Source organism: Macaca fascicularis, chromosome 17 (assembly GCF_037993035.2).
Source record: "Macaca fascicularis isolate 582-1 chromosome 17, T2T-MFA8v1.1".
Lineage (NCBI taxonomy): Eukaryota > Metazoa > Chordata > Mammalia > Primates > Cercopithecidae > Macaca > Macaca fascicularis.
Genome location: NC_088391.1, coordinates 12,475,026 through 12,488,400, shown reverse-complemented (window position 1 = coordinate 12,488,400; position 13,375 = coordinate 12,475,026). Strand labels below are relative to the sequence as shown.

The window sequence follows — 13,375 nt, the reverse complement described above, 5'->3', positions numbered from 1 at the left end:
AAAGTGAAAGTGCAAACAACCTGATTATCTACCAATAAGAAAAAGGATTAACTGTGATAGAAAAATGGATTAACTGTCGTATATTCCAACAACAGAATGCTTTACAGTAATTATGAGGAATTAACTACTGGATGTAATCAAATCCAAGATAACATCAATTATAAGGTACAGCATTATTCCGTCATTAAGCAAATGCTGCCAATTTTAAGACACCACTGATTTAGGAAGCATCCCATTTTAAAAGATGTTATACTGTGAAGAAATGGAGACCAACGAATGTCAACATGGCTATATTTCAAAGACACGGTGTTGGGTGAAAAACAGGTTTCAAAATGATAACTATGATGTCTTTTTTCCAAAAAAATCTAAAAAGACGAAATAGTCCTAGCTATTTTAAATGCACATAAGTAAAATGAAGATGAACACATGCATGAAAATGATACACATTATTAGGATAAAACAAAAAAGGGACTGCAGCTTGTGCACAGCTTTTTTATATGTTATAAGTGAGCTTATCTTCTCCACCAAGGGGACAGAGACAAATCAATCACTCCACAGCGTCTGTGACACACACAATTATAGAATATCCTTCAAACCCAAGAAACACAGCTTGCTAAACGTTTCTGAGATCTTATTCCTCACTCACAGGATGTGGGTAGGGTGTGCATCTGTGTGCGCCTGTGTGTGTGTGTTGAGGGGGAGAAGTTAATGCAAACTGAAACACAGCATCGTTAGTATCTTTTAAACTTGGGAAATTAGATCATGAATATCTATTAATGAGATAATCAATGTCTGCTGTATTATTTCCTGCATGTCTGAAACACTTTTTTACTTAAAATTTTAGAAAGCACCAAATAAAACTTTTTAAAATTCTATGAAAATTTCAGGAAGCAAATAACTCCTACACTACATAAACGTTTATGGAAAAACACAAACAACTTTCCAACTCATTCTAGAAGGCTAACAAAAACTCCTCACATCAATACTGGAATAATGCTAGTATGACAAATTATAAAGCAATCTCAGACGGACATGAGAATACTAAGTAAAATGTTAGCAAACTGAATCTAGTAGCATGACCAAGCTGAGTTAGTCCTACCAAAGTGAGGATTATTCTATATATGATGTATATTAATATAATTCATTAAATTATATTTTTAAAAACATAAACTTCCATACAAACATGGAATTAAACATATATTCCAGATTTTATTTTTTAATAACCTGATTAGAAATAGAAACTGTCTTAAATTAGAAAAGGCAGAATGCTTTCTATTTAACAATGCTCTGGAGGAACCAACCAATGCTAATTAGACCAGAAAGACATTTTGTATACATATCAGAACAACATGAAACAATACTGACAAAACCATTTGCAGACTGTATTATCTATCTAACAAATCTAAGATAATTAACTGAAAAGCTGTTAGAATTAGAGTTCAACAAAGCAGCTAAAAACAAAATAGCAGCTGGGTTCAGTGGCTCACATCTGTAATCCCAGCACTTTGGGAGGCCAAGGTGGGTGGATCGGCTTGAGGCCACAAGTTCAAGACCAGCCTGGCTAATATGGTGAAAGCCCATCTCTGCTAAAAGTACAAAACATTGGCTGGGTGTGGTGGCACACGCCTGTAGTCCCAGCTACTCGGGAGGCTGACACACAAGAATTGCTTGAGCCTGGGAGGCAGAGGTTGCAGTGAGCTGAGATTGCTCTATTGCACAAAGCAAGACTGTCTCAAAAGAAGAAAAAAAAAAAAAAGCATAGCAGTTATACCAATTAGAAAATAATGGAAATAGCAAGTAATAATAATACAACCCATAAAACATTTTAAAAGGTGCAAAGCCTATTCCTAAGAAGAAAATAAAAACTGTATTGAAAGGAGGGCCTTAAAAAAATCTATCTCAGTGGGAAGACTCAATACTGAATAAGCAAAAATAACAAGAATAGCCAAGGAATGACCAAGACGTTTTTAAAATTAAGACTTGGAGAATTTTTGGACCAAATATAAAAACTTATCGGTATAGTGAATTAGATATTGGTACAGGCAAAAGATAAAAATTAGAAAAAGAAATCAATGAAATAAAACACAAAATATGATGGAAGAATTAGCTAAATAGGAGTGACCCATGATGTAGAGCTTTGTAGGGCACATTATCCTAAAAGTGATTTATATTAAAAGTATATAAATTTAGGCACATTATCCTAAAATCAGTGGTGTCTTAAAATTTTATCCCATTGAAAGGATAAAAGGTTTATATTATTTGCTACTGTGCTGCTGCTGCTGCTGCTGCTGCTGGAGGGTAGATGAAATCATGGTACTTCACAATCTGGCTACATTATGAAAATGAATTTGAGGCGGGGCAAGAGTAAATGTGAGACCAACAAAGAGGCAAAGAAATGATGAGAACTTAAAGGAGATTGGTGGAAAAAAGTAGAAAAACTCAAGGAATAATCAGGAGGTAAACTCAACAGGACTTGATGACAGTCTGTATACAGGTGTAAGGGACAGGAATTAAAGCAAATTTATAGATTTGCATTACTAGTTAGACACTAATTCCATTTTCAGACATACAAAGACGATCAGATTTGTGAAGGAAAGGTTATTCATTTAGTTTCAGAAATGCTGAATTGGAGGTATTATAATAAATTCTTAATAGTTACATGGTTTCAGATTTTAGAAATGCCAGATGATGTAAAATGCCTACATTTTTTTTTTAGAAGCTGTTTCCACCTTCAAACAGAAATTCACATAAAGGACTGGAATCCAAATATCCAAAGCACCCAAAGACTATGTAAATACTAATAAATCACATGCTGAAACTGATGAACCCTGACACCAAATATTTTATCCTGAAGAATATGTCCCACCCAGCTTCCCTCATATCAGTAAATGACACCACTCACTCAGTTTCTCTAGCTCAAAGCTTAGGAGTCATCTTTGATTCATCTCCCTCACACTTCCATATCCGTCAGCAAGGGCTACTAACTGTAACTTCAAAATACCTCACGAATCCAAGTACTTCTCACAATTTCTATCACTCTCATTGTGAAATGAATGAACAAACTGTCTAGACTACTAATATAACTTAATAAAACTGGGGGGCTTCTATTCTTACACTCTATTAGCCATTCTCAACAATAGCCAGAGTAGCATTTTTAAAAATTAAAACAAAGAAATCCTGCCACTCTCCTACTCAAAGCCTACAATGGATTCTCATCAACCTTTGAACAAAATTGCCAAGAGACATCACAGGTCTACCCCTTCATCTTTTGTTCAATTCAACTCCAGAAACATCAGCCTTCTTGAAATCCTTGATGCACAAAGTTCATCCTTGACTAAGGACTTTTGTACTTACTCTTCCCTATGCCTGGAATACTCTTCTTTCAGATATTCATAAGGCTTGCTGCCTCACTTAATTGAAATCCATGCTCAGATGTCACCTTCTCAAAGAAGCCGCCTTTGACTACCCTGTGTCAAACAGCATTCCTGCTGAGAAGCTGGGCGGAATAGCTTGAACGAAATCTCCTGCAGGTTTGCTGTGCTAGTCTGTCACATAATGCACATCTTACCATTAAGACATTTGAAACAACCAGATTGAATCTAACTAAAGTTGCAACCCAGGCTCAACTCTTGAGGTGATCAATCTCTATAATGCCTAAAAGAAAAAAGGGAAAATCTCTTGGGAGAAAAATCACATCAACTTCAATCCTTTAGTACTTTTAATTCAATGTCCTCAAATAAGAAAAAAGTTACAAGATCCATAAGAGGAAGGAAAAAATGTGACCAGGAAAATTTTTATTGATGTTCAATAGAAAAAACAGTTAAAAGAACGAGATCCACAAAGGACTGAGATGTTGTAGTTAATTCGCACAGATTTGGACTATAAAATTAAGAGAAAAGAGGAAAAGATGAGTAAAAAGAGACTTTCAACAGAGAACTGAAATCTATAAAATATTATTAACTGGACATTCTAGAACTGAAAAATACTTTTTTTTTTTTTAAAGACAGAGTCTCACTCTGTCCCCCAGGCTGGAGTGCAGTGCACTGTGTGATGATCTCAGCTCATTGCAACCTCTGGCTCCCAGGTTCAAGCAATTCTTCCGCCTCAGCCTCCTGAGTATCTAGGATTATAGGCACCCACCACCACACCTGGCTAATTTTTTATTTTTAGTAGAGACAGGGTTTCACCACATTGGCCAGGCTTGTCTTGAACTCCTGACCTCAAGTGGTCCACCCACCTTAGCCTCCCAAAGTGCTGGGATGACAGGTGCGAGCCACCACACTGGCCTAAAAAATACAATATTTGAAATTAATAACTAATTGAAAAGTTAACAGGAAGAACAGACATAGCAAAAGAAATCTGAAGATGGATCAACAGAAATATACAAAATGAAGCACAGAGAGAAAAAGAGAGTGGAAAGAACAGAAAACACACTTAAAGGCAGATGGGATACAAGCAGTCTAACACATTTATAACTGGAATGTCAGAAAGAGAAAATAGTGTAGAATATGTGAAGAGGTAACAGCCAAAAATGTTTCAAAACTGATGAAAGACATCAACCTGCAGATACAACTGGTCAGTAAACCCCAAGCAAATTAAATAAAATGAAAAGCATACCTAGGCATACCATAGTCAAACTGCTGAAAACAAGAAATTTAAAAAAAAAAAAAAAAGAAAGAAAAATGAACTAACATGATAGCACAAAACGATTCTTAAAAAAAGAACAGAGCGAAAACAGAAAATCTATGAGTAAATATGAGAACATGGACTATTCAACAAAGATATTGTGGCATTTTTATACTGAAAATAGACAACTTTAGCACAAAGGAGCGAGAGGCAGATACAGTTGAATTGTTTTAAACTTTTTGCATTGTTCTGATGGTAGCAAAAGCATTAATCACAGACTATAATAAGTCAAACATAAAAACTGTAATTCTAAAATAACACAATCAGGTTTAACTAAAAAGCTAATGGAAGAGATGGAATAATAAAAAGCACTTAACTGAGCCAGAAAAAGGCAGGAAAGGAGAAAATAAAGGAGAGACTGGCATAAAAGAAAATAAATAGCAAAATGGTAGATTTAAAATCAACTATATAAGTAACTACACTAGAGCTTAAACACTATTAAAGAACAAAGACTCTCAGATGAAAGAACAAAATCCAAGTATGTTTACATGATACACATTTTAACCATGAGAACATAAATATGTTGAAAATAAAAGGAAAAATTTTATCATGCAAACAATAGCTAAAACAAAACTGATATGGCTACATTAATATCAAGCAAAGTAGATTAAAAATATTCATAAAGATACCAAGTGACATTTTAAATTACAAACCATATCACTTCATCATAAACATATAACAATCCTAAACTGTATGTTTCAAAGTATATAAAATAACTTCTCCATCTATCATTAGTACTTTCTATCCTGCTTTTCCTTTTTTTCACTGCATTGTTCACAATCTGACATTATATATTAATTTTTTTTCTTTTTTTTTGCTTATTCACCCACCTCTAATATAATGAAAGTACCACAAAAGCAGGGACTTATTCTATCTTGATCACACTTTATCCTCCGCAAAACTGAGTAAAATTTTTGAGTGCCTGTCACATAGTAGGCACTTAATAAATGTTTGCCAAATGAATAAAACTGCGACTGGCAACTTATTTATTTAGTGCTTATTTTTAAAGTTTATATTATACATTTATTTGGTTCAGTTACGCAATTATTTAACTTAATACTTAAAAAACCTCTGTCCGCCAACATTTTGCATGAGAAGTTTAAACAAAAGGTTTGGAAAAAGTTACTGAGACGTGTTTCCACTTTATGAAACAAAGGCTCCAAAATTAAAAATCATCAAATGTGCCTTTCTCCATTTAGTATTTAAATATATATGTTGATTTACATAAACAAAATAATACACTCATATTAACTTTCATGTTTATTCAACTTCACAGAAATCTAAAAATGTGTCTGAAAATTGGTTATCTATTTAAATATCAATTGTTCATTATAGTGACATAATACTATGTGATGGCAGAGATATGCCTAATTTAAACAAATTCTTAAATTCCTGACATTCTTACAAGTGGACAAAATGAAATCTTAAAAATCAAACTTACAAGTTATAAGAAGATACAGAAAGTAATTTAACCTTTAATACCTGGAATAAGTTTTACAGCCACATTTGTAATTTACATATACAGTGGAGATCACTGAAAAAGCTTCCTGTTGCACTGCAGCAAGACATTTTATTATAATGTGGATTAAACAAATTTGCTACAGAGTGCAGCAAGATAACCTCACTGAGGAATAAGATTTTCATAATGGAGCTTGTTACAGGGAGTTAAATATTTTCTTAATGTTATACAGTACATATTTTCAAAACGAACATTATCACTGAATAGTCTGCTAACAATTGTTAGCAATTAATGTTTTATACACAATTTTATTGTAAAGTATGTGGCTTCTATAAATGTTAGTACATGAAATGTTAATACATGAAATGTTAAGTTTAAACGTAAGATAATCCCCTAAGATGGAGACTCGAGACATCAAAACTGTGATTATTGCACCTATTTCTCTACCAAAAAAAAGAAAAAGAAAAATTTACATCGTAATCCACCCAAAAAAAGAACAGACAGGTTGTAAAATTACAGACTCATTGGCATTGAACATAACAAAATCTACAATGAACATTTTTTTGTGAACTGCTGTACAGCATTACAAAAATGTGCAACGAAATTTGGTTAACTATGATCATGCAAATAAAAATCCTTCACAATCATTTTTTCGTATGTTTTATAAAATGTTCTTAATGATATATTTCCATAAACATTTCCGGTGCAATTTAATCAATGACAAAAATACAAAGCTATTCCTTATTCTTTATGTTATAGATTTTAAAACATGCCTTTGTACTGCTGAAACAGAAATTATGTGTTTGGGAAAACCGAGCTAAGGAACCATTTCAAAACCAATGTATCTTGATCCAACCTGAGCTGCTTTTGATATATGACAGCCTCTCATAATTACTGGTGTCAGTATTGTTGTAAATGAAGAATAGTTAAATATGGAGAGATTAAGACACAATTCAAAACACTTTTTAAAAAATAAATGGCTGTTTCATAAACACGAACAAATCTTTAAAAGAAAAATAATCATATCAACTGCAGTATACATTGGCAAATAGTAAAATGTCATTTTCCAAAATAGTAGCTTCTTTATTATATGCCCCATCTATTATAACCAATCTTGGAAATATACCTTAAACATAATGGTGTATCATATGAAAATGTTCCACTATTCAATGTGATAAATTTAATAAGTTAGAATATGATTTTTATTTTCCTCTGGTGTTAACCATGAAAAAACATAACAGCACCTAAAATACTAAAATGAATTTAGGTAAGCATTAAGTAGTAACCTACATGTTTTGGTTCAAAATACAGTTTATACAACTGTACAAAGGATACCGCCTTAAGTAATTTATTTCTGTATTTTGCAGATTACAATGAAGGAAAAAAAAGACCTGCTCTAAATCCAAATAAATTTCCACTTCTCCCAATCTGGACAAAGTGGAATTTCATTCAAAGTTCACAAGACTGTGACAACTACAGTAGCTGATATAGTTGGATATATCACTTCTACCCTGCCCCACCCCCCAGAATCAATTTTTTGGCTCCAAAATAAAGTACAATAATAAACTCTTGATGAAAAACTATGTTATGGGGCAATCTATCATAGACTATGGCTAAATATGAATTTACAGAAAAGAGCACATCCCATTTTCAGCACTTTTTTTTCATAAACATGCAACTCACTATAAAATACAAAACACTTGGCTTTCAAGAACAGCTTTATAAAGACACACTGCATCAATAAAATTTTTTCTTTCTGATTAACTTTACACTGTTATGGAGAACTGGAATTTTTCTAATGTGTATATATCAGGTTTTATATTATAGTGTAATTTGCGTTTTTTGAACATAATGTTCAAGAGGAAATATCTATACACAATAACATTCTAGACTATTAAAAACTCATTCAAATTACAGAATTTTATTGATACAGTAGATTAATAAAAACTGAAAGGATGATAAAATGGGATAAAGAATTCAGTACATTATTTTATAACACACTCTTTAAAATTAAAATACTTTAAATCTTTCTTCTTAAAATTTTCATTGCCATGAAAGGCCAGAAAATTCTGGGACCAATCAATACTGAGGTGTACAGTAATCCAAGAACTTCAGGACTATTTCACAATTTGCATGGTTGTCCTCCTATCAGAGGCATCGTTCCGGTGTAATGGCAAACAATTAGCACCTCTGAAGATTAAGGGTGCCCAGGAGTAAACACTAGGTAAGATACACAAAGGGAAGAGACCATTTAACTCTCCAACAAATAGTGACATCAAGAAAATGACACCAATTGTTGAAAAAAAATTTTTTCACAGTAAAATTGCAGAGAATACAAATACAAACACTGACAGATTACTGCTTAAGATCTATCCTAACAAATTCTTTTCAAATCAATAGATCCAATAAACAGTTGGGTACTGTCAGTTTAAAGCCGCAGATAAAAGCTATACAAGCACTTCAGAAGTCAGAAACATTAAAAAAAGAAAAAAGATATTTACAAGTTTCTTCTTTATGTCTACACAGCCATCGCACATTACACTTTCACAAGACTCCATAGTCAAGGTTATCATGCGTATGGCTAAAGCATGTGACCACAAATTGTATGGGGTCACCAAAGTAAGGTCCAACTGTCCACTCTTCAGCAGTCCCATTTTGTGCATCAAAGGCTTTATTCAGCCTCAAGTTTGACCAAAAAAAAAAAAAAAAAAAAAAAAAAAGATTTTTCCAAAGCGTTCACAGAGAAAGTTATTAATTACATTTGTTCATCGTCGTTCCCTTTTAGCACTTCGCCGCCGTACCTTAAAAGGAAAGTCACCAGATGCTTAATTAAAATGGGTATATGTGCATAAGATATGCAGTAATCATTTTTAACCAATCTTTATTCTCGTTTGTTCCTGATTTTCTTTGCTTTCCTTTCCCTGAAACTTTTTTATCCTTACTTTCTGCTCTGGCATCACATATTCAGAGGGTTCTATAATATTTGAACCCTTACGTGCTCACAGACTTTCCCAGAACAGCAGAAGAAAAAAACTATTTTACTTTTCTATCACAGAGGTCAATGTCTACAGAAAGAAAAATAACTCAAACAGATTAATCATCTTTCTACTTATGTTTCCTGTGGTAAATGAAAACATTTCACATTTATGAACTTACATTATCTTTCTGGGAAAGTAGTTACTGAGTTTGAATCTTAACAATTATCAATACAGTAAAATAACCTAAAATTCAAACATATTATCATTTACTGGCAGGCACTAACGAAAGCATAAAACTTTAGTTCAAAAAATGTCAATATTAACAACAGGAATATAAAACAGGGTTTTAATTTACTATGTAGTTTTCTCTGGTGAAGACATCAATCGTTACTGACTCTTCAGCCTTCCTTACTTTGATGTCCCCCCAAAACCCTTTAAGAAACAAGCCAAATTAATTTGAGACCACAATTAAGCATATTTTCCTGTGTACTTAACTCACTTATTCACAAACATGAATCCTGGTACAGATAGGAGTTCTGATTCCATTAAATACGACAGAACAGTAGAGACCAATTCTGAGACTTGATTACAGAACTTGGGTTTCTCAAACAAAGATGGGAGAAGAGCTTCTACTTAAATGTATTATATTTTTTCATAAAAGAAATATCTGAGTTGTATTAACCGGTAAAGTTATTTATTTATTACTTTGAAAGTCAAGAAGTGCTGGGTGCAGCAGCTCATGCCTGTAATCCCAGCACTTTGGAGGCCGAGGCAGGAAGATCACTTGAGGTCAGGAGTTCGAGACCAGTCTGACCAACATGGTAAAATTCTGTCTCTACTAAAAATACAAAAACTAGTCAGGCATGGTAGCACTGGCCTGTAATCTCAACTACTTTGGAGGCTGAGGCAGGAGAATTGCTTGAATCTGGGAGGCGGAGGTTGCAGTGAGCCCAAATCGTGTGCCACTGCACTCCAGTCTGGGCCACAGAGTGAGACTCTGTCTCAAAAACAAAAACAAAAAAGTCAGGAAGTAACACATCCCTACTTTGCAAAATAAGTATGTATTACCAATTTTATGAATTCTCATTCAGCTCAAACTTCAATTTCAAAGGCTGATTTTATTCTGTGTAACTAACTTCTAATTTCTATTATGAAACCCAAATAGAAATACCAAACAGAGAGTTGTAAAATATAAACAGTAGTATACTTAATGTGTATCAGTGCCCTAAAATCAAGGTACAACTTAAACGCTTAAAGTGTCAATATCAGAATGCTATACATTCAGTTCAGACTTGACATTTACATTCTCACTAAGCTACACCTATTTGCTTAGTTTCGGGTTTCCATAAGAGATGTTCTCCATTATCCAACCTGGTAGATGAAACGATGCTATAAACTAATGAAGAAAAATATATAAATACTTAGAATTAGACAAGTACTAAATGATCTAACCAAACATTTACTGTTTTTATATACCACACCACTCAAAGAAACTTTGAACACATACATTTACTGTAGAAACTTCCTCCTCCTCTGTTTCTTCCTGTGGAATATCATCATTGACAGGAGAGCTACCCTGAAACACATCTACTTCTTCACTTGAATCATTTTCCTTAGTAGCTGCTTGTTTGGAGCGTCCTACACGGCTAGAGTAAAACACATGTAAAATACAATGAACGTTCCAATCTTTCAGTAGATTACCTCGTTAGAAGAAATGCTTCAAGTATTTCATCAATTGTCATATCATGTTTACCCTCAATTACTTTATGAGACAAGAACATTTCTTTAATATTCTGAATCCTACACTAGCATTTAATCACAGAATCTTACAAATTATCTACCAAGTAACAACAAAAAAAGTGACTGAAAACATACGATAAAGGAATTCAAAACATAACTCAAAGTCTTTTCCTTTCATCTTTCCTAATGCAGTAAAAGGCATCTATGTCTACTGAGCTGCTCAAAGCAGAAAGGGATTTTGCTTTGAATATAGTGTACCGGTCTTTGGCCTTACAGATTCTTACAGAGATCTCAAATTCATTCACTTCTCTCCACATCTCCATTGCTACCACCTAACTCAAACCATTCCCATCTCTTATCTCTTTACAAAGTTATCTTTTAAAAGTACAAGACAGATGATGTCACTGCCACTACAGAGCTCCCCACTGAGCTGAGAATAATTTGTAAACCTCCTTAACACAGTATACAAGGAACAGTAGATGGTCCATGCCTACCTGTTCATTCTCATCTCTTTCTGCTCCCCAACTCCCCACAACTACAATTCAGCAAACCCTTGCCTTCCTTTAGCTTTCTGATTTTGCCAAGATTTTTCTCACTTCAGAAACTTCAAATACAGTGTTCTTGCCACCTGTTCTCTGCCTGTCTAGCCCCTACTATTCTCAAGATATCAACTCATTGTTACTTTTAAAGAAAAAGCTTTGTCACTCCATTAAGATGGTAGAAGACAAGAACCACGAACCCATGAAAACAAGAACCATGTCTGTTTTGTGTCCCTAGCACCTAGTACTCTCTGAAACACAGGAGGCATCAAAAAATATGTAATAGAACCATCTAATCAAATGGATCCCTCTTGATAAATATTTACTTTTTAAAATTAGTAACATAACTTATCACTTCTATAAGCAATCCAAAATGTGCATTTTTTAACTCATGCTCAAACCAAACAATTTTTCTACTTGGTTTGGTTTTTCGGGATTAATGAAACTATAGAAATTACATGAAACATAATGACAATCTTTTTCAATTTCATTGATGTCAGAACAAGAAAAAGAAACAAATCCTGACATACGTTATTATGTTATATCTAGCTCTAGAAAGAGCTTCCCAGTGAAAGGAAGATAGGCTTCCAAGACAGACTACAGAATCTTTTTCTGTATCAATTTTTTTTTTAAAGAAATACTTATTTGGTTTAGAATATTCACAGGACTTGTGTAATTTTAGGAGAGCACAATAATCATTTAAACCCTGAATTTCATGATGTCCAAATATAAACAAACTAAAATTATGAGGTTTGTTATTTCCTTGTTACATCATTCATGTGAATTTTATTAAATAAAGGATTCCTTAAGAATCCTTTGTTTAGAAATACTGATTTCCTTTGGTTGAATCCAAACACATTTATAAAGCTGCCACAAAAAATGTACTTACCTTTACTTTTAACCTGATAGAAAAATTACATGGAAGATGGCATGAAGTACTGGCTAGACACCCAGGCAACTTTTCCTCTTCCTGTGGAATACACAGGAATAGGAAAATCTCTAAGATAATTGAGTATTTAACGACAGTATGTTGGCAACTCTGAAAAGTCAAGCCACTGATGTAATTATGTATGGGTGGGATTGCTCTCAGAAAAAGTGTGCTAAATTTCCGACTAATAGAAGACATGCTACTTTATTTCCACTCACATAACTGAGGAGAAAAAATACTGTCAAATCTACAAATTATAGCACTGATATTCTTATGACACTAAAATTTGGGGTACACATTGTTACTATACCTCTCTTATAAATGTGTTTGTGTGAACATCTAAAACTATATACATGTTGATACAGATACACGAACTGGATTAGAAAACAAACAAAACCAAGATATCAAACACTTGAGACCAACATGTGATAATTTGTATGGATATAATTTTTAAAAAACAGTACCTGTTACTTTCCTACTACAAGTTCAAAGAATAAAAACAGAAGCATAGACCTGTTTTCTTTCATTTAAAAGAAAAGGTGCTAATGAGAAACATTAAAAAAAATGGTTTTGTGGAATGACGAGGCAACCTGGTCAATGTGTGGTGATTATTTAAAAATATCTTATCATTTCCTTAGATATCATAAAGTCTATATAGGAAATAATATGCTACTTGGTATCCACTTATAAAGATTTGCCTACACCTGTAAAAATGTACAAGATAGTTTATTGAGATATCAGTCACTCAGGTAAGTTTATAAAAATTTTATCTTACCTAGTGTAATGGGGCTAAATATATGGAATTTAAATATAGCAATATGTATGTTTACAAATTTAGGAACTTTTGAAATTGGTTTGAAATTTAATATTCACAACTTACACATTTTTTTTTGGTTGTGATGGTGATGGCGTTTTTGATGGTCTTCCTCGTCCTTTCTGTGGTGTGGATTGTGTGGATTCAATTGCACTAGATTCAGGAGATTCTGCTCTGCTTTGGGAAGACCCAAATGTGGATAGCATCAAATTATGATTTATAATATAGTAA

The 13,375-nt window shown here is 33.3% G+C and overlaps 1 protein-coding gene across 12 annotated transcripts in view; it reads right to left on the bottom strand.

Annotated features, from left to right (window-relative positions):
• Nucleotides 1–5,923: 5,923 nt before the first annotated feature.
• The window catches only part of PDS5B (PDS5 cohesin associated factor B), a 189,304-nt gene continuing 181,852 nt past the window's right edge, over nt 5,924–13,375 (bottom strand). For 7 of the 12 annotated variants that reach the window (XM_005585608.5, XM_005585610.5, XM_065533136.2 and 4 more), the window contains 3 exons: nt 13,211–13,321; nt 10,631–10,769; nt 5,924–8,946 (listed from right to left, as the gene is read on the bottom strand). In XM_005585608.5, the coding sequence (XP_005585665.1) occupies nt 8,911–8,946; nt 10,631–10,769; nt 13,211–13,321 (286 nt within the window). In that variant the 3' untranslated portion in view covers nt 5,924–8,910. The remainder of the gene's footprint in view (nt 8,947–10,630; nt 10,770–13,210; nt 13,322–13,375) is intronic. The other 5 variants (XM_005585609.5, XM_005585611.5, XM_074021832.1 and 2 more) reach the window with 2 other exon arrangements.